Source organism: Psammomys obesus, unplaced genomic scaffold, assembly GCF_907164565.1.
Source record: "Psammomys obesus unplaced genomic scaffold, mPsaObe1.curated_primary_1811, whole genome shotgun sequence".
NCBI classification, from domain to species: domain Eukaryota; kingdom Metazoa; phylum Chordata; class Mammalia; order Rodentia; family Muridae; genus Psammomys; species Psammomys obesus.
The window spans coordinates 4,874,518-4,893,048 of NW_026596057.1; the positions used below are offsets into that span (position 1 = coordinate 4,874,518).

Here is an 18,531-nt window from a genome sequence, read left to right on the forward strand (position 1 = left end):
AGCTCAGAATGTGGAGGCGAATTACCTTGGACTGCCTTTAGCCTCCTAAATAGTCGTTCCTTACCCACTTCTGTGTTGGAGCCAACAATCTGTGACTAACATATAAAACCCCTTTAGACTGTTTTTTAACTTAGCAGACCACCAGCTTCTACTGACCTGACCTAAGAGCTGAGAGGGTCAGCAGTTGACACCTGAGGCCTATAGCTGAGACCTGTCCACTTTGCTGTGACAAAGTGACAAAGTGACCTGTCCACTTTCTCACTCAAATTTTTGAAAAACACCTTGATTTATGACTTTCTTTGTAATATTATCATAAAAGAATTCAAAGAACTGGCTCCCTGTTGGAACATGGAATTCCATTCCTAAACCATTGTCACTCATATTTGTCTCCAGAATAGATTCTTTCTCATCCTCTTTGAGGTGAGAGCTATGTTTTTGTGTTGGCATCACTAATAGCTGTTAATGTAGGCAACTCTCATTATCAGTGGGCCAGCCCTTGTAGGAGTATAAAAGCTTTAACGTAGCAACACACACTGTCATGGATAATGTCCATGCTCGAGAATCATGTGATCAAGTTACCAAAAGAAAAAAAAAAAAGGATCTCAGAGCTTTAAGTAAATTTACAGCTTTGTGTTAGACCGTGTGCTGGTTAGTTTTTTGTCAACTTGATATAAACTAGAGTCATCTAGGAAGATGGAACCTAGAGTGTACTTCTATCTGGTTGGCATATAGAAAATGATATGTGGGGGGGGGGGCCCAGCCCACTGGGGCAGTGCCACCTCTGGGTGGAAACAGGCTGAGAGCAAGCTGTGGGAAGCAAGTCAGGAAGCAGCACCCCTCACCTGCCTCTGCTTCAGTTAGTGTCTCCAGGTTCCTTGAGTTTCTGCCCTGCCTTCCTTTAACCTGCAAGGTGAAATATATCCTTTGCTCCCCAAGTGGCTATTGGTCTTTGTGATTCACCATGGCAATGAGGACCAAACAAGGATAGACTACATTCATAGTTATACAGCCCACAGATAAGCATGTGTTGGATGTGCTTATCAACATGAAGTCTCTAAGTATATCTTGTAAAAAATTAAATACTCCCAGGGCTGGAGAGATGGCTCAGTGGTTAAGAACACTGACTGTTCCTCCAAATAGACCGGGGTTCAGTTCCCAGCACTCACATGGCGGCTCACAACTGTCTGTAATTCCAGTTCCAGGGGATCTGACACCCTCACACCCACATACAAGCAGGCAGAACATCAGCGTCCATAAAATGAAAATAAATAATTAATTTTTTTAATTAAAAAAATACTCCCAATAAAAGGCACATTGTAAAACAGTGCCAGTGAAATTTATCTGATAGCTCAGACCTACAAGCTTCCTCCAGATTGAATTATTCTTTGTCACTGCTTCCCCTGTTCCCTCGACTCCACCTCCACCCCTCCACCAGCCCAGAGACAAGGTCTCACCAGGTAGCATTGGCTGTCCTGGAATTTGCTATGTAAATCAGGATGGCTTTAAAATCACAGAGATTTGTCTGCCTCGACCTCCCAAGTGCTGGGAGTGAAGGTGTGCACCACTAAGATCAACATTCACTGCCCCCTTACAGTTTTGCTAATTGCTGAACAGCTCCTTCAATCACACCACTGGGCCCTCTCCATCCCTGACTGCTAGCTGCATCTCTCTCCAGCTCTTTACTAACTAGGTGGCCTCAAAGCCCAAAGCCCTGAGAGCTGCCTCATCACCCCAGCATGGGGTACACCCCAATTTCTTCTAATTCCCCAAGCCAGAATAAATTCCATGCTAACCAGAATAAAGCATGATGTCCAAGCAGACAAAATAGAAAAATGCCTTGCTGAAGATGTGCTCTTCTCTTACAGAAAGGTCCCACAACCATCCCAGCACCTGGACCAAGTTCTTGTATCTGTGGAACAGAAGTGGTGGGATTAAAAAGCAGTGGGAGGGAAGGATGGAGTTCTGTCCTGGTCTAGTCCGTCTTGGTCATGAACAGTAATTTAGAACCAAATAAAACTCTTTTGTGTGTATATGTATGTGTGTGTGTGTGTGTAAAGGTTATTTGAGAAAGGGTTTCTCTGTGTAGCCTTGGTTTTCCTTGGCTCACTTTGTAGATCAGGCTGCCCTCAAACTTGCAGAGATCCTCCTGCCTCAGTCTTCCAGAATGCTAGGATTACAGGTGTGAGCTGCTGTGCCTAACTTCACATACAACTCTTACAACAGACTTCAAACCTTCCCTTGCCCAGAACTAGTTCTGGGCTAAAAGTCTCCACTCCCAACTGGTCTTTTAGGGCTCCTCTGTATCAGGGGGACTAGAGTCTGGCCAATTTGGACAGGATCTCCAAGTCTTCAATTCTGTTCGTTGGGTATGCACAATGCCTTTTTAAAATATCCCTGTACTTGGCAGGGATGGAGGTCTGATTCTCACAGTGGGCATGACTGCCCTCCTGGCCATGGCAACCAGATTAGAGATGATGAATACAAAAGAACTCCATTAAAAAAGTTAACAGGAGGGGAAAAAGTGATATTGAAAGGTAAAATGACAGTTATCAGTTATGGTATCCTGTCACGGTCTGCACTTCCTTTCTTATGCTATGGCCAGGGTGAAATAAGCCAGAACCCCCAAACAGCTTCCTGTTCTAGCTTTAAATGTCAACCTAGAGTCATCTGAGAGGAGAGCTTCCTGACTGAGGAGCTGCCTAGATCATACCTGTGGGCATGTCTTTGGGGGAAACTGCCTTGACTATTAATTGATGGGGGAGGTCCCAGCTTTCCTGGGGGAGGCACTGTCTTTGGTTCTAAAAACTAGCTAACCATAGACTGGAGAGGGAAACGGCAAGACAGCAGGAAGCCATGGTTTCTATTCAGGTTCCTGCTTGAGTTCCTATCCTGAATTTCCTCAATAAAGCACTGTGACCTGGAAGTATAAGCTCAAATAAACACTGCCAACCCCCCCACCCCCCACCGCCACCCCTGCTTTTGGGAAGAGGGTTCTATCGCAGCAGCAGGAAGGAAAGCTGATCCTTACTTTGGAAAATGCTTTAGGACAAATACCTGCTTTTCAGGAAGAGAGATTTACTCAGCCTGCAGAGAACCATATGGTATTTGTTGGGATTCTGGAGAAGTGACCACATCCTGTGGGCTCGGGAGCCTGGGAAGAGAGCAATCAGAGCGTGTTTGGGGGTACTGCGAGTCACTCTGTGCCCTTCTTGCCTAGCCAGCCCTTACCTAGCTCGATGGCCAGGTCCAGGTGACCCATTATAAACTTGATGTGGCCCAGTTTGTCAGCCGCGTACGCTATGACCTCAATGGTCTCGGTGTTTATCGGGAGGTTCAGGAGGTGCTCCATGACCAGGATTTCATATTTGTACCACACGCCCTGGTACCCAGCCATATAGTGGTACAGGGAATAGTCCAGAAAGGCCCTGATGATCTATGAGGGCAGCAACAGAGAGAGAAGGAGGGAGACTGAGGAAGGATGCCAAGGGAAACTTTGTAGGGGTATAATATCAATTTCAACCCACAAAAGCAAAAGCTGTTTGAACCTTTGCTGATTTTCATCTGGGGTCAAAATGTTTTTTGGCTGCTGGCCATACCACCCTGGCTGAGAGGTTTCCATTACCACCGTGTGACTTTTCAGTTCTCAATGGCTGTGGCTAGGAGGTTTTTTGTTTGGTAGTTGTTTTAAATGAGATTCAGCAATTTAAAGGATAGCTAGAAAAATAACCCACCTGGAGATCATTCTGAGTTTCCAGTGAGGCATTCATTTCCATCATCACTGCCAGCTGACCATAATACTTATAGTGGAAAAAAAAATTCAAGCTATAGATCTTCCAGAGCAAGGAGAAGCAGGAGATTTGCAGGTAAAGTTGTGCCAGTTTTTTCCTGTCACGAGGAAGGCAGATGGACACAGAAGGTTCTGTCACTATCAGGCTCATGTACTTACTGCTCCCTGTGTCCTCCCACTGTTCTTCCCAAAGCCCTAACCTCAACTGAAGACCTGACCCATGACTGACGATCATGTTATTTTATTCATGATTTTTTCTTTTTTCTTTCTTTTTTTTTTTTTTTTTTTTTTTTGAGGCAGGGTTTCTCTGTGCAGCTTGGCTGTCCTGGACCAGGCTGGCCTCGAACTCACAGTGATCCACCTGCCTCTGCCTCCCTGAGTGCTGGGATTAAAAGGGTACATCATCATGCCCATCTGATCATGCTCATTTTTATGAAGCACTTAAGTATGTTACGTTGGATTTGTTGCTTAACTTGTCTGAATTTTACAATTTCACCTTCTGTGTAAAATGAAGTTAAATCATCTCCTGCTTTCCTACAAATTCAAAAGTGGTGAATAACACCCATGCACCGTTTACCAGCTTCATTTAGCTAGTGATACCTGACAAGAGCAAGTATTTTACCTAAGCTGTGTTATGGGGATGGAGAGATGCCTCAGCTGTTAAGAGTGATTGTTGCAGAAGCTCGAAGTTCAATTCTCAGCACCCACATGATGGCTCACAACCAACTTAAATATAGTTTCAGGGCATATCTGACACCGTAGTCTGATATTAGGGGCACCAGACATGCACATGGTTCACAGACAGACATGTAGGAAAAACATTCATACACATAAAATTAGGTAAGGAAAAAAAAAAAAAAGACTATGTCATCACAAAGTAGGCAACATAGTCTCCATTTTATAAGGAAGAAAATGTGCTTCATAAAAATGAAGCAGGGATATCCAAGGCTATACAGGGAAACCCTGTCTCAAAAAAAAAAAAAAAAATTAAGAAAAGAAAGGAAAAAAGAAAGAAAAAAAAAAAAAGCAGGTTAGTTTCAAATACTCATGTGCTATCCTCCTGCCTCTGTCTCCCAAGTGCTGAAAATACAGGCATGTGCTACCAGCTCCATTATTGTTTTCTAAGTATTCATTTTATTTATTTACTTATTTTGTGTGTTTTAAAGGCACAGTGATGCTTATGCATCTGCGTGAGTATATTAAATCCCTCAGAACTGGAGTTAGACACATTTTGGGGATGCATGGATTAGTAGTTTGAATGAGGATGTTCGGTAGGAATAGGGTTATTATGTAATTCAAATGCTGGTTTCTGTAAAACCCCGCCCTCCCCATCTGGTTGCTATTATTCTGAGAATCTCCTGTTTTAGTGTTGTGTTAACGCTGCTCCGCAGTTGTCCCCTGTTGTGCCAATAAAGCAGCTTACAGCCAATCAATGAGCAGGGAAGAGAATAGGGCTGGACTTCCTGCCCTAAGGGAGCAGGAGTGAGAAGAGAAGAGGAAGTAGGGGATTCAGTCTGAGAATTTAGCCATGGGCAGATGTCCAAAAGGGACCAGGAGAGAGAGCTCAGCAAACAAAGCTATAAAGTGCAAGTATCTCTGGGATGCATGCCGGGATGAAGGCAAATTAGCTTAAATGGTAAAGAATAGAGTTAAAACTGCTCAGTTTTTATGCTATAAAGCTTGTTAAAAATAACATAATAGAGTCTCAATTATTTCTGTGATTATTTAGTTAAGAGAGAAACTAAGAGAAACATAGTTTTATAAAAATAACTGTAACGTTTTGGTGCCCAACGTGGGGCAGAGCTTGTGTGAATCTAGCCAGAACTTACATAGAATCTAAACTTAAACAAGAAGCAGTTTCTTAGTTCTGTTCATTAAGAGAATTACCACGGTTGTTCTCTAAGGCAGGAGTTCACAGCTTAGACAGAGCCCTGCGGAGCACCAAGGCCTCCAGCAGGCTGCAGGAAAACAAAAACTGAAACAAACCCCAGTGAAGCAAAGCAGAAGCAGTTCTTTAGGAAACCCTTGCTAGGAGAGGAAAACAAACAAAAAACAAAAAAACAGCAGTGTCTCTTTAACACCAGCAAGCTTCTCAAAGCCAGACTTTCCTAGTCAAGGCAGGAAGCTAAATCCCTTTCAGAAGGAGCTGTTTCTAGCCTGACTCCTGAAGGCCAGAGGAGCAAACACTTGTAGATCAAATAACTTCCCAGAATGAGGGAGGGGTCAGGATCTCTTGAGGCAGGCAGAAAAAAGGCCTCTCCCTGGAAGCAGGAGCCAAAGACAGATTAAGAAGCAAGCATCTGAACTAGTAAGGTCTAGAAGCTGGGTCTAAGAAAATAAAGTCCTTAGCAAGAGGTTTTGAGATTAAAGAGAAAAAGACTATTTTTCTATATTGAAAGTGGAGGAAAATGGAAGTACTTCTGCATTCCATTTGAGATTTTTCTCTTAGTATATAAAGTTTTTTTTTTTTTTTTTTTAATGATGGTTACAGTTTTACATATCCTCTTTGAGAGAGATCAGGATGAGACAGAGAAAGAAAAGACTGAGAAATTAGATGCTAAATTGAAGGCCATAGATTCATAGAGGCATCTTCGAATCAAAACAGAGAACCTTTAGAGAAATCCAATCTGGAACTTACAATAACATCAAAAGGGGTGGTTCCAGATATGGAAAATCCACAAAGGCTTGAAGAAATTACAAAATGACAGCCCATTTTGATGCTGGCTAGAAAGGTTTTGGCTATAGGCCAACATGGTCAGACTGGATAATTTAAGTGTATTTTCAGAGTTCAAACCCTGGATAAAAGTATATATACTAAAGCAGAAATACAGATTCTGTTTGATAATGCTTTGAAACCAGGTCATAAAGTGCCTTATGTGTTCCATTTTACAGAGTTTAAAGAGTTGAAACACTGCACCATGCCATAAGTTCATGTTCAGAATTCTGGTGGGCTTTTGCTTTAAATTCTGGACAGCGTGATTCTAAGGTTACACATTTGTTAGAGATGGTGACTGTCTTGGAGATGCCTTTGCAAATTGGGGATGATGCAAATTGGGGATGATGGTGCTTCAGCATGTGTATCCATTGGAATACAACAATTTTTTAGACATTATGACACAAAACCTTTTATAGATATAATACTATAGGTCAAATATGAAAACATCTAACAATTTTTAAAAGATAGCCATAAAACAGAAGGGGAATATGGCATGTTCCCAAAATTGATTAAATAATGATTTCTTAATTTCAAAATTATTAAATGAGACAAGTAGCACACCTGCTAAGTTATGCTGGATTTTAGAAAGGACTTCCTAGATAGGTCAGCATGTACAGGTCCTAATTCCAAAGCGGAAGATGGGAAGTGTGTTCATCTGGGGAGGACAGTATGCTCTTGTCTCAACAGGAAACAAAAAGATATGCATTCCATCCAAACTGTGGAAAGTCAGATTTGACAGGGGGACACCAGCAGACAGAAGGAAAGAAATCAAGAAGGCCAAACAGGACAGGTAACATAATTTGCTGATCCCTCCACATGTCTGAGACTGATGGACATGAAAGTGTCTCCAGCCAGGACTTCAGCTGTGCACGGCTAATGATCTTTGGCTACACATTCCTCAGTACTTATGCCATTCTTTTAAACGGTATAAATCAAGATTTATTTCATGAAAGTCATCTTTAACTGAACTGTGCTCAGTATAGTATATATTAATTATCATATATTAACATATGGTAATATAATTAATATTATATATTAACATACACATATATTAATATAAAAATGTGTAATATCTTTGAAGTTTCAATATTTTGCAGAGCAAGAGAGCCTCCCCCCCCACACATACACAAAGAAAAAGACAAGTAGTCCAGGTGATCTAAACTCACAGATGGCCTCAATGACTCTTTTCTCAAAACTGCATCTGGGACAATTTCAAAATGACTGTCTAGATTGTCCAGCATCACAGACTTGTTCTAGTCAGGGCTTCAGTTAAGTTTTGAGCCTTCTCAACACGCAGAGGCTGGACAGCAAAAGTTGCTGCTAACTCTATCCCAATTTTCTTGGACCCCCTGAAAGAAAAGCTATGTTTCAAATCAATAGGGAGCAATTTAAGAAAACTATGCCCCATTTCCAAGAGGGAGGGGATGGTTTTTGGTCAGTCTATGGGATAGATGCTTGTTGTTGTTTTAAAGGGGTTAGTTATAGAAATGATAAATAAAAGAGTAGATTTTTGAATTGACTTTTGGGCTAAAGAGCATTAATAAACCAAAAATCTTACATTGATTTAGATTTTTGTATTATATTTTATTACAACATGCTAAGGTATTGTACCTATGTAATTCTTAAAACTGCAATGTTAAATTCTAGGCCTTTTGAAACCTGCTATTACCAACTGTTTAGGATAATTAAGAAATGTGTATTAGCAGTCAGACAATCAGACTTATGTATAAAAGGAACTTTTATTCTGCTTCAATTGTTGTCTTAGAGGTTTACTGCCTCCTTCTGCTAACCTAGGCCTAGTCCTAGAAGCCTCTAGTCTCTGTACAATCAAACCTAGGCCTAGAATGTTTTCAGCCTCTGAGACTTACTGCTCAATAAGCTCACCCTTTCTTGTTCTTAATATTTATTTATTTATCATGTATACAATGTTGTGTTTGCATGTATACCTGCATGCCAGAAGATGGCACCAGATCATATTATAGATGTTGTGAGCCACCATGTGGTTGCTGGGAATTGAACTCAGGACTGCTGGAGGAGCAGTCAGTGCTCTTAACCTCTGAGCCATCTCTCCAGTCCCCCTTTCTTGTTCTTACTCAGCTCTGGATTGGCTGGTTCAACTAAGCTGTTCTGGCTCAAACTCCTCTCCCAGCTGATTTATGCAATCTGTCTTTTTCTCAGCTTCTGAATTGCTCTGCTTGGCCTCAGACTAATCCAGCAATCTGCTCTAATCTGGCTCCTTCTCGTTCTCTAGCTTGTTCTGTCTTCATTTGTTCTTTCATTTAACCTCTCTCTGTAAAATTCTCTTAGTAAAAACTGCCTCCTCTCTGCATTGCCCCTTAAGTAGTTTTTCTTTCCTCTCTCTCCTCCTGAGAATTGGGCATATCCTGTTCTTTCAAATCTCTTTCTGATTTCATCAGTCTTTCTGCTACTCAATTAGACATCACTTTCAAACATGGGTGCTACCTTCTACAAACTATCTTTACCTTCTTTGTTTGGGATTAAAGGCTTATACCACCATGCCTGGACCTAAGCTTTTCTTTACCTGAAACTTGCTCTACACTAGGCTGGCTTAAACTTAGATCTGCTTGCCTCTGCCTCCTGGCTTTAAGGTGTTCTTGTATTCCAGTTGGATCACACAGACCTAGAAAGTTTTTGGATGTGATCTCTTGCCAGAATACCCATGTTCTAAATTAACTAGTATTAATTAACTACTTAAGGTAATGTTAGATACTAGTTTAGCTAATTACAAAAATGTTCGCTAGGTTGGCAGGAAAAAAATAGCTAGAAACAATCAATTCAGGTAAGAAAGATAGTCTTCAAAACCCTCAGAGATCTACAGAATATGTCATTTATTTTATTGACTTAAGGCTTTGTTGACCATGAGATAGGGTTGCTCCTGACAGCACCCCTGTTCTACTTCAAAGAGAATCAAAGGTGGACTGGAGAAGATGGCTCATAGGTTAAGAGGCTGCTCTTCCAAAGGTCCTGAGTTCCATTTCCAGCAAGCACATGGTGGCTCATAACCATCTATAATGATAACTGGTGCCCTCCTCTGGTGTGTAGGTATACATGCAGGCAGAATACTGTATAAATCATAAATAAATAGATCTTTTAAAAAAAGCATCAAAGGCTTCATATGAGGCAAGCTAGCTACTGGGCAAGAAAATGCCCTTGTATCAATTACAGACAGAATACTGTCCATACTGGAAAAACCAAATGCAGGAAAGTTGATTGCTGATCTTTGCAAAAACAAGGTAGGCAAGTTCTTTATAATTCCTGCTTCACACAAAAGTCTGTCAGATATTCTGAGCCAGAAGGCTACAGATGTTGCTCCAGCATTATGGAAGAATTTTGCGGTATTGTCCAGGTAGCCAAATAGCTCTGTCATTTCTGAACTTTTGGAAGCTGCTTGTCTTTATTTCCTACATATTTAGGTAGTGTTTATTCCATCTTAAGTCTCCAATGGGATTAAAGACTAGATAGTTAAAGTCTCATAGTTAAATTGTTTAGCATGATAGAATGTGACAGATAATAGAATACTTTATCTAAGGGTGCCAAATATACAAATGTAACTCTTAATAATTTTCGTAATTGTTATATATAGTTTGTTATTATAGGAGAAAGAGCCTTTAGAGTAAAAAGGAGAGATGCAGGCATAAGATTATTGTGTAATTCAAATGTTGATTTCTGATATCTAGTTGCAATTCTTATGATGAGAATCTCCTATCTCAGTGCTGTGTTAACACTGTTCCCCAATTGTCCCTTGATATGCCTGTAAAGCAGCTTACAGCCAGTCACTGAACAGAGAAAAGTATAGGGCTAGACTTCCTGCCAGCCAGGGGAGAAGGAATTAGAAGAGGAAGTAGGGGGATTCAGCCAGAGATTCACCCACAGGCAGAGGTCCAGGAGGGACCAGGAGAGAGAGCTCAAGCAAGGAAAGCTACAATGCAGGCATCTCTGGGATGCATACTAGGAGGAAGCCAAATGAACTTAGACGGTGAAAAATAGAGTTAAAACTGTTCAGTTCTTATGCTGTGAAGCTTGTCAGAATCATATTATAGAGTCTCAATTATTTGTATGATAACTGGGTTAGGAGGAAACTGAGAAACAAGCACAGTTTTAGAAAAATAAGCTTAACAATGTTCCTCATTAGCACCATCATTTGAATACTTGGTACTTAGTGGTACTGTTGGGGGAGGCTTAGAAATGTGGCCTTAATGGAGCCAGTATGTGGCTTTGGTGCCACACTGAGTTTTCTCTTTCTGTCTCATGCTTATGGTTCAAAATGTGAGCTCTTAGCTGCTGCCATGTCTCGTGCTTGCTGTCATGCTCCCTGATACATGCTTATTATGTTTATGTTGGCAACCAAACTCCGGTCCTTATGACTCATTGCTTAGCATACTTAACTGCTGAGACATTGTGAACCCATGATATGTGCCTTTTCCGTGATCATAAAAATAACTGCAAAATTCCACTTTTGTTATCCCTTGTTCACTTGTTATAAAAGGGTCATCATGATTCTGGTCTAGGCCTCTTTATTCTCCTACCAAGGGAGACTCCTACCAAGGTTGACCTCTCTGTAAATAAATTTTTTACCTTGCAACATCTTGATGTTAGTTCCTGATTTTTCAGCACGGTAACACAATCTTTCCAGCCCTTCAACCTTATTTTTTTTTTTTTTTGTAGTTTATTTATAGGTCAAATCTTAGCTACATTTTAAACTAATGACTACCCATCCTTAATGTAACTCTTATCAAATTCATAGACGAGTAGGGAAATTTATCCTTTAGCAGATGTCCTCAAAGCCTGCTTGTTTTCTTTGAGGTAAGCATCTGTATCTTAGTATCTTTGGATCTTAGTAAGGCATGGAAGGAGGTTTGCAGGTGAGGTTCTAGGGAACATGGCACTAGTTCTGGTATCTGACTCTGGATCCACATTAGAATCACTGTAAGAGTAAGAAAGAGAATTGGAGCTCACTTTGCAGAGGAATCCCATGTGTTCTCATCTGAACTTTTGTGAAGTGCCCTGGCCCTGGCCAGGAAGCCCTCACTAGGTCTGCCTCCACCCCTTCTAACACGGGATCAGACTAAACTGGGAGTTTTGAGCCCCTGGAGCACCGGGCTGTGAGGACGGACTCATGCTGTGTGGAGGTCTTTCTCTCCTGGGAAATGGAATGAGACATCCAGCTTTCCCCAGCTCCTTTCCTTACCCTGGCAGTGTGCCCTCCTGAGTATGCTGGTTCATGAAGTGGAAGAGTCTGGTCTTCTCAACATGCATTTGGAAAGTCAGGGCGATTAAATTGCAAGGAAATGTTCTTTTGAGAAGCTTCAGTGCCTTTCTCAGCATTTTCTTGGCAAGTACCATCTGCCCCATATTAAAACAAACCTAAGGGAGATAGGAAGGGAGAGAGGAAAAGCAATCTAGACTTAGTAGATGTGTTTCAACAGTAATTTGGGGGAATGCATGTCTTAAAAGGTGGTTTGCGGCCCAGTGAGAAAATCCTCATGTACTTTAACATACTAGTAAAAATAAATGTCTATTGGGTGCTGACATAAGGAAGGCTGAGGAGTAGGGTTTGGCATTGAGCGTCATATAAGGTGAACATCATTCACGATCACTGTTACAAAGACCTTTTGTAAAGATGTCAACCTAGACAGTAGGAAAGATCTTGCTGCTGGCAATTTATAACAACAAAGTGTTGAATCCAAAAGCTTGGATTCTAGAATCATGGACAGCAGTCTGTGGCAGTGGATGAGAGGAGGATATTGAATAGATTCAGGTGGCTTCTACCTCTCCTGTGGATTGCCTGGGGACTCCAGGGCAAAATGGCACCTTTAGGCCTTCAGTGGTTTCTTACCTCACCTTTGAGACGATAAAAGATAGCATATTCAAAGGTGTGACTCCAAGAATCCTCGTTCGTCAGAGTTTTCAGCAGCCTTTCTCCCTCACCCAAATACATGTATGCCTGCAAACAGCCAGCAGAGAAAAACAGAGAAGTAGTGACTTGTAACACAGAGGGTCTTTTGCCCCAGATACAACTGACAGAAGGGAAGCAGGAGCCATTCAGGTCCTATGTCATCCTTATGCCTGGTTTGTGTATAATGGGCCTCCAACCTAGATAGAAGCTTCACATCTGCTGGATGTAGCCGTCATGTGGTTGCTGGGAATTGAACTCATGACCCCTGGAATTGCAGCCAGTGCTCTTAACCTCTGAGCCATCTCTCCTGCCCCGGTTTTAATACTTTAAATTAATCAATTATTAATTACATTTTTTTTTTTTAAAGACAGGGTCTTTTGTATCCTAGGTGGCTGTGAACTTGCCATATGGCAGAATCTGGCCTTGAATAGATCCTGACCTTTCTACTTCTACTTCCCAAGTGCTGGCATCACAGGCACATACCACCATGTCAGGCACGTTGCATAATGACTGTAGTGGTTTGAATAGAAATGGCCCCCATAGGCTCATAGATTTGAATGCTTGGCCATTAGGAAGTGGCACTATTAGGAGGTGTGGCCTTTTTGGAGTGGGTATGGCCTTGTTGGAGGAAGTGTGTCACCAGGGGTGAGCTTTGGAGTTTCAGAAGCTCAAGCCAGGCCCAGTGGTGCTCTTTTCTGTTGCTTGATGGTCTGGATGTAGAACTCTAAGCTCCTTGGGCGCCATACCTGCCTGTGTACCACCATGTTTCCTACCATGATGACAATGGACTAAACTTCTGTACCTGTAAGCCAGCTTCAGTGAAATGCTTCCCTTTATAAGAGTTGCCACGGTCATAGTGTCCCTGTACAGCAGTTTAACCCTCACCGAGGCAATGATGGTACTGGCTGTATCCTGAGTCCTGGGGGTGGAGGAGGAGGAGGTGCGTAACAGCAGCTTACCTTATAGTTGTCACCCAGGAGGAGATAAGCAGATGCAAGTTCCAGGAAGTAGTACAAGGCTCTGTTGTTTTCTTCTAAGGCTACAAAATGTTGGGCCAGAGGCAAAATGACAATCTGGAGCAGCTCTTCACACTGGCACGCTTCCTGAGGGGTAAAGTCATCCTTATACGACCTCATATTTATGATAACGTTGTCAAAGAAATGCAAGATCCTTTCTCTTATTTTCATGGCACTGTTTAAATACAGGAATAAGCAAGAGATCAGGAAATTACAGCCAGGGCACAGATTTTTTTATACAAAACTCTCTTTGAAAACTATCAGAATCCATTGTCACTCTTATCGACCAGATGCACCATGCAGCCCCTGACATTTTTTTCTCAGTACCCTTAGGTACAGAGAAGGCCAAAGCCCCAAAGGCTTGACCCAGAGGGAGTGAACCCAAGGGTAATTTGATGACAGTGGCTTCTGTTCTATCTCCCAAAAGCTACATATGTGCAAGCTGGGCAGTGGTAGCTCATGCCTTTAATCCCAGCCCTCAGTAGACAGAGACAAGTGGATCTCTATGAGTTCAAGGACAGCCCGGTATAGAGTGAGTTCCATGACAGCCAAGGTTACACAGAGAAACCCTGTCTCAGGAAAAAAAACAAAAACACCTAAAACAACAAAAACTACATATGTGCATACCTGAGATTCTCCGGGAATTTGTGTTTCTTAGGGAACTCTGATTTAGAAAAGATGACCTCCTCTTCAGCTAGAAAATAATTGAGCAATTAAGACCTCTGCCATCCACTAAAGGCTCTTATAGTCTTATATTCCCTTTACCCAGCTAGGAACCACATCTCCCAGCCCCAGCCCCAGCCCCACCCCTGGGGACACTTCATCTTAGAAAGAGCCATGTGCTTCTTTTCTCAAGTAAAATCAGATCTTAAGTGATGAATGTCACTTCTGAAGTAGATGGTTTTCCACCTTGTTCTTCCCTTAGGCAGGAAAGCAACTAGTTCTGACTGGCTAAAGGACATCAAAACACCAACCAGGAAGAACCTGAAGACTGGAGCTGTCTGTATCTGCCGGGCCACTTGTCAAAAATTTCAGTGGACTATTACAAGAGCAGGAAAAGAAATTCTCATTTCATTGTGTTGACTCACTGAAATGCTTGTCTGTGGTAGCTGATAACATTACTCCTGACCCATTAATTAAATAATGAAGTTATAAATTATAAATAAATTAAACGACCCAATAATTAAAACTACAGTTTAACAGTTATAAAGGAGGTTAACAACGTGTATTGAAGAAATAGAAATTTGAATACACACACACACACGTGCACATACGTAGGTAGGCTGTTTTGTTTTGTTTTGAGATGGGGTTTCATGTAGCCCAGACTGGCCTTGAATTCAGTACGTAGCCAAGGATAACCTTAAACTTCTTACCCTCCTGCCTTCACCCCCAAGAATTAGGGTTGCAGGAGTGCAGTGCTAAGATTCGAACTCAGGGCTTCATGCATGCTGGGCAAGCATTTCACTGACTCTACATAGATGGTCCGGGAAATACAGATATTCCAGTGAAGTACCCCAGAGGCTAACTTAAGGAGATTGTAATCTTGGATTAGATATCTTTCATCTAATGAGTAGGTTAGAAAGTCCCATGGGGAGAAGACTCCTAAGTGGAAAAGCAGCCTTTCTCAGATCATTTGCTAGCGGCAGAGGTAGGATTGCAGCCTAGCTCCTTGGGGTCCAATGTTAATGGTGAGCGACTGTAACTTCATAGATTTGGTTGTTTTGTTTGAGACGGAGTTTTTACTGTACAACCCAGGCTATCCTTAAACTTTGGTGGCCCAGGCTGGCTTCCTGCTCTCCATCCTCTTGCCTCAGGCTCCACATACCCGAAGAGCTCTTTCAGTTCATAGAAATGCAATTTGAAGATTCTGTGCTCTTGTCTTTATAGAATAAATAAATTTCCACGGCTGTGAGACCCTCAGTCTGTGTGTACAGCTTTGCCATCATCCCTAGCACGCTGTGTAAGAACTCTACCTCTTGAACTATCGTCAGTCCTCAGCTCTTTCCTTTGTAATTTCTGCAGCTCTGTCTGGTACCTCACTGTAGGTGGCCGCTTTCACTGTGCCTTGATTTCTTGGTACAGATTTTAATGCCAAAAGCATTCTACACATATATTAACATTTCTTTGTTTTCTTTGAGACAAGGTATTTTGTAGACCAGGTTAGCGTTACACTTGCTATCTAACCATTAATGACCTCAAACTCCTGATCCCCCCACCCCCACGCTCCAAGTATTGGCATGACAAGCATGAACAACAACTGGCTTAGTTTTGTAACAGTAATAAATGTATTTTCAATTTTGAAAAAGTAATGCCAAGGATAATAAATGATAATAGTCAGCACTCAGTTGTTACGGACATAAACATGATTTTGTTTTGGTCTCAAGTGTGGGATGTGGGACTGATTCAGATGGGCCACAGCAGCAGACTGTTTGCTTGAGAGGAGCTCTTTGCCAGCTGCAAATAGCTTAAGTCTGAGGACTCTGGAGAGAGAGCCAGAGCCCAGCAAGTGTGGAGTGTGGAGAAAGAACAATGCTAGACAAGAAGTTGGGGATCTGAAATGAGGATTTGACTGGCTCTAAGGAACCCAATGACCCTGGCCAGCAGGAAGCAGCTAAGAAATAACTGCAGCCCCTCTCCCACGAACCCTTTCTCTCTCCTACCTGGTGTTGGGGTGTTAGAAGGGATTGTGGTAGAGTAGGGAGAAAAAGATATAAAAAAATGTAAATAAAAGTTTTTTAAAAGTGCATCTATAGTCTGTGCATCTATGTGCATCTAAAAGTGCATCTGTGACAGTCATGAACATTTCTTTGACACCTTACTTGCCTTGGTGGAATGAGACCTACCACGGAGGTCTCAGTGTGTCCAAGCCCTTGGAGGTTTTGACTCTAAGGGGCTAAACTTAAAGATGGATCCTCTTCTTTACATTTATTTAATTATGTGAGTGCATGTACGTGCCACAGAGTGCATGGAGAGGTTAGAGGAAAAAGAAACCAGCTTTTTTTTTTTCCCCTATCGTGTGGGGTCCAGGGATCAAACTCAGCTTTCAGGCCTGATAGTAGTCATCTCTCCCTTCTGAGCTATCTCAGGGTCCATGATCTCTCTCTGTCTTTCTGTCTCTGAAAAATGGGAGGTAGGGCTGGGTATGATTGCACATGTCTGTCCTCCCACCCCTCAGAAGTTCAAGGCTAGCTGGTTCTAAGTAGTGCATTTCAGGCTAGCAGGACTATATAATGAGAACTTGTCTTAAAAATAAGAGCTGGGGCAGAGAGACAGAGAGAAAACAACGGGGGTTTTAAAAAGTTTCCTGAAACTAAAGATGAATATATGAAAAAGCCATATGGAACTCTACTATTTTGTAAGCTAATTATTTTTTAATGATTTATTTATCTTTATTTAATGTGCATTGATGTTTTGCCTGCATGTAAGTCTCAATGAGGTTATTGGATCCCCTGGAACTGGAGTTACAAACAGTTGTGAACTGCCGTGTGGGTGCCGGGAATTGAATCTGGGTCCTCTGGAAGAATATCCATGCTCTTAAATACTGAGTCATCTCTCTTCAGCCCATACGCTAATTATTAAAAAAATTAAAAAGTTTTGTAGTAAGTGTTCTGGAATTTTGGTTCTTAAAAAAAAACAACACAGAAATATAAAAATGTGTTTTCATTTTAATCTGAGGTGTAGGGATATGGGGCTGCTTCACAGCAGCTGACTATGTTTTGCCTCGCGCTCTAGGGGAGACATGCTTTTTGCCAGATGAAGATAGTTTCTGCAACTATGTGATGATTCTTGGAATTTTCAGAGGGTGTATACATGCTAAAGCTCCGATGGGTGGTTGGTGGTTGTTGGTCATTGAGGGGTGAGGGAGGTTGGTTGCAGTTCGTTAGTAGTCATGCTCAAAGAAGGAAACAAAGAAATTCAATTCTGGGATCTCTCCCCCCTATCCAGTGATGGGGGATGAATTGGGAGGGAATAAAGGGTGGGAAAAAAAAGAACCCACAAAGTAGCAAAGTCCAGCTACAAGGGGCACCTCAGTGTGGAGCTTGAAGGCTAAGGATAAAAATGGAAATTTTGATTTCAAATACTGTAGAGGAAATGGCAGGGGACAAAGGAATGGATTTTTTTTTTTCCAAGAGTCCAGCAAAAAATTTATTACAGCTGCTGCCGCTGGGATATTCCCACTTTGCTTCCAGGGGGGGATTTTCTGTTCTTGTTTTTTCTTCATATATTCTGTTTCAAAAAAGGCTGGAAGAATGAGTGGACAGTTGGAAAAATTGCAGGTGGAAATGGAGGGGCCTGAAAAACAAAAAACAAAAAAATGGCTGAAGTGGGAAAACAAAAGGAGTCACTCTGCTCTCTTGTCTCTGAAAAGGTTGCAGAATTGACTGTGCAACTTTTTGGCTGTCGTGTTTGGAGGTGGAAGTGCTTGGGAGGCAAGGAGCACCAGAAAAGAAGAGAACAGAAGGACTCGGTACCTGTGACTGAGAAAAAGCAAGAGTTTCTCGCGGAGGAAAGAGGAGAAATAAAATTGAGCTGGACGGTGTGGGGGTCGTAGAAAAGCTGAAAAATCAGGAGGACAATCTGATAAAACCGCCTGTTTTAAGAGAAAGGGTTCATCTCGAACCAACTGCCAGAGTGGCTTATAGTGAGAGGTCTCTAATACCAAAATGCCCAGTGCTTCAATTTTGGGAAATACGATCATTTGCACAAGAGACTGTGAGTAAGCCACATCTCAAAATGCCAGGTGCTCTAATTGTGGGAAGTATGATCATTTGTGACAAGATTTTGAACAAGGCATCTCTTAAGGGCAACGCTTTTTTTAAATGTAAACCAGAAAGAAGGCCAAGGCTTCCAGGGGTTTGCAGGCAGTGTGCCCAGGGTTGCCTTTGGGTCAAGGAGTCTAAAAGAGATATTCAAGGTAATATCTTACCATCAGGAAACAGCCTTGGGGGCCTAGCTTGAGGCCCCCCCACAGCAAAAAGCATGAGCCGTTTCAGCCAAGGAGTGACGTGCAGACCACTTCACTCAGCATTAGCACACTTTGGGGCCTGGGTGCTTTGGAACTGGGAGGAGCCAGTCCAGAGCAGGAGTGGGGTTC

The 18,531-nt window shown here is 42.0% G+C and overlaps 1 protein-coding gene across 1 annotated transcript in view; it reads right to left on the minus strand.

Moving 5' to 3' along the window:
• The window catches only part of Adcy10 (adenylate cyclase 10), a 70,429-nt gene that overhangs the window by 7,599 nt on the left and 44,299 nt on the right, over positions 1 to 18,531 (minus strand). The window contains exons 21-28 of the mRNA XM_055624611.1: positions 14,064 to 14,130; positions 13,380 to 13,611; positions 12,361 to 12,468; positions 11,713 to 11,888; positions 3,732 to 3,885; positions 3,229 to 3,433; positions 3,055 to 3,151; positions 1,794 to 1,909 (exon numbers count right to left, since the gene is read on the minus strand). Coding sequence (XP_055480586.1) covers positions 1,794 to 1,909; positions 3,055 to 3,151; positions 3,229 to 3,433; positions 3,732 to 3,885; positions 11,713 to 11,888; positions 12,361 to 12,468; positions 13,380 to 13,611; positions 14,064 to 14,130 — 1,155 coding nt within the window. The remainder of the gene's footprint in view (positions 1 to 1,793; positions 1,910 to 3,054; positions 3,152 to 3,228; positions 3,434 to 3,731; positions 3,886 to 11,712; positions 11,889 to 12,360; positions 12,469 to 13,379; positions 13,612 to 14,063; positions 14,131 to 18,531) is intronic.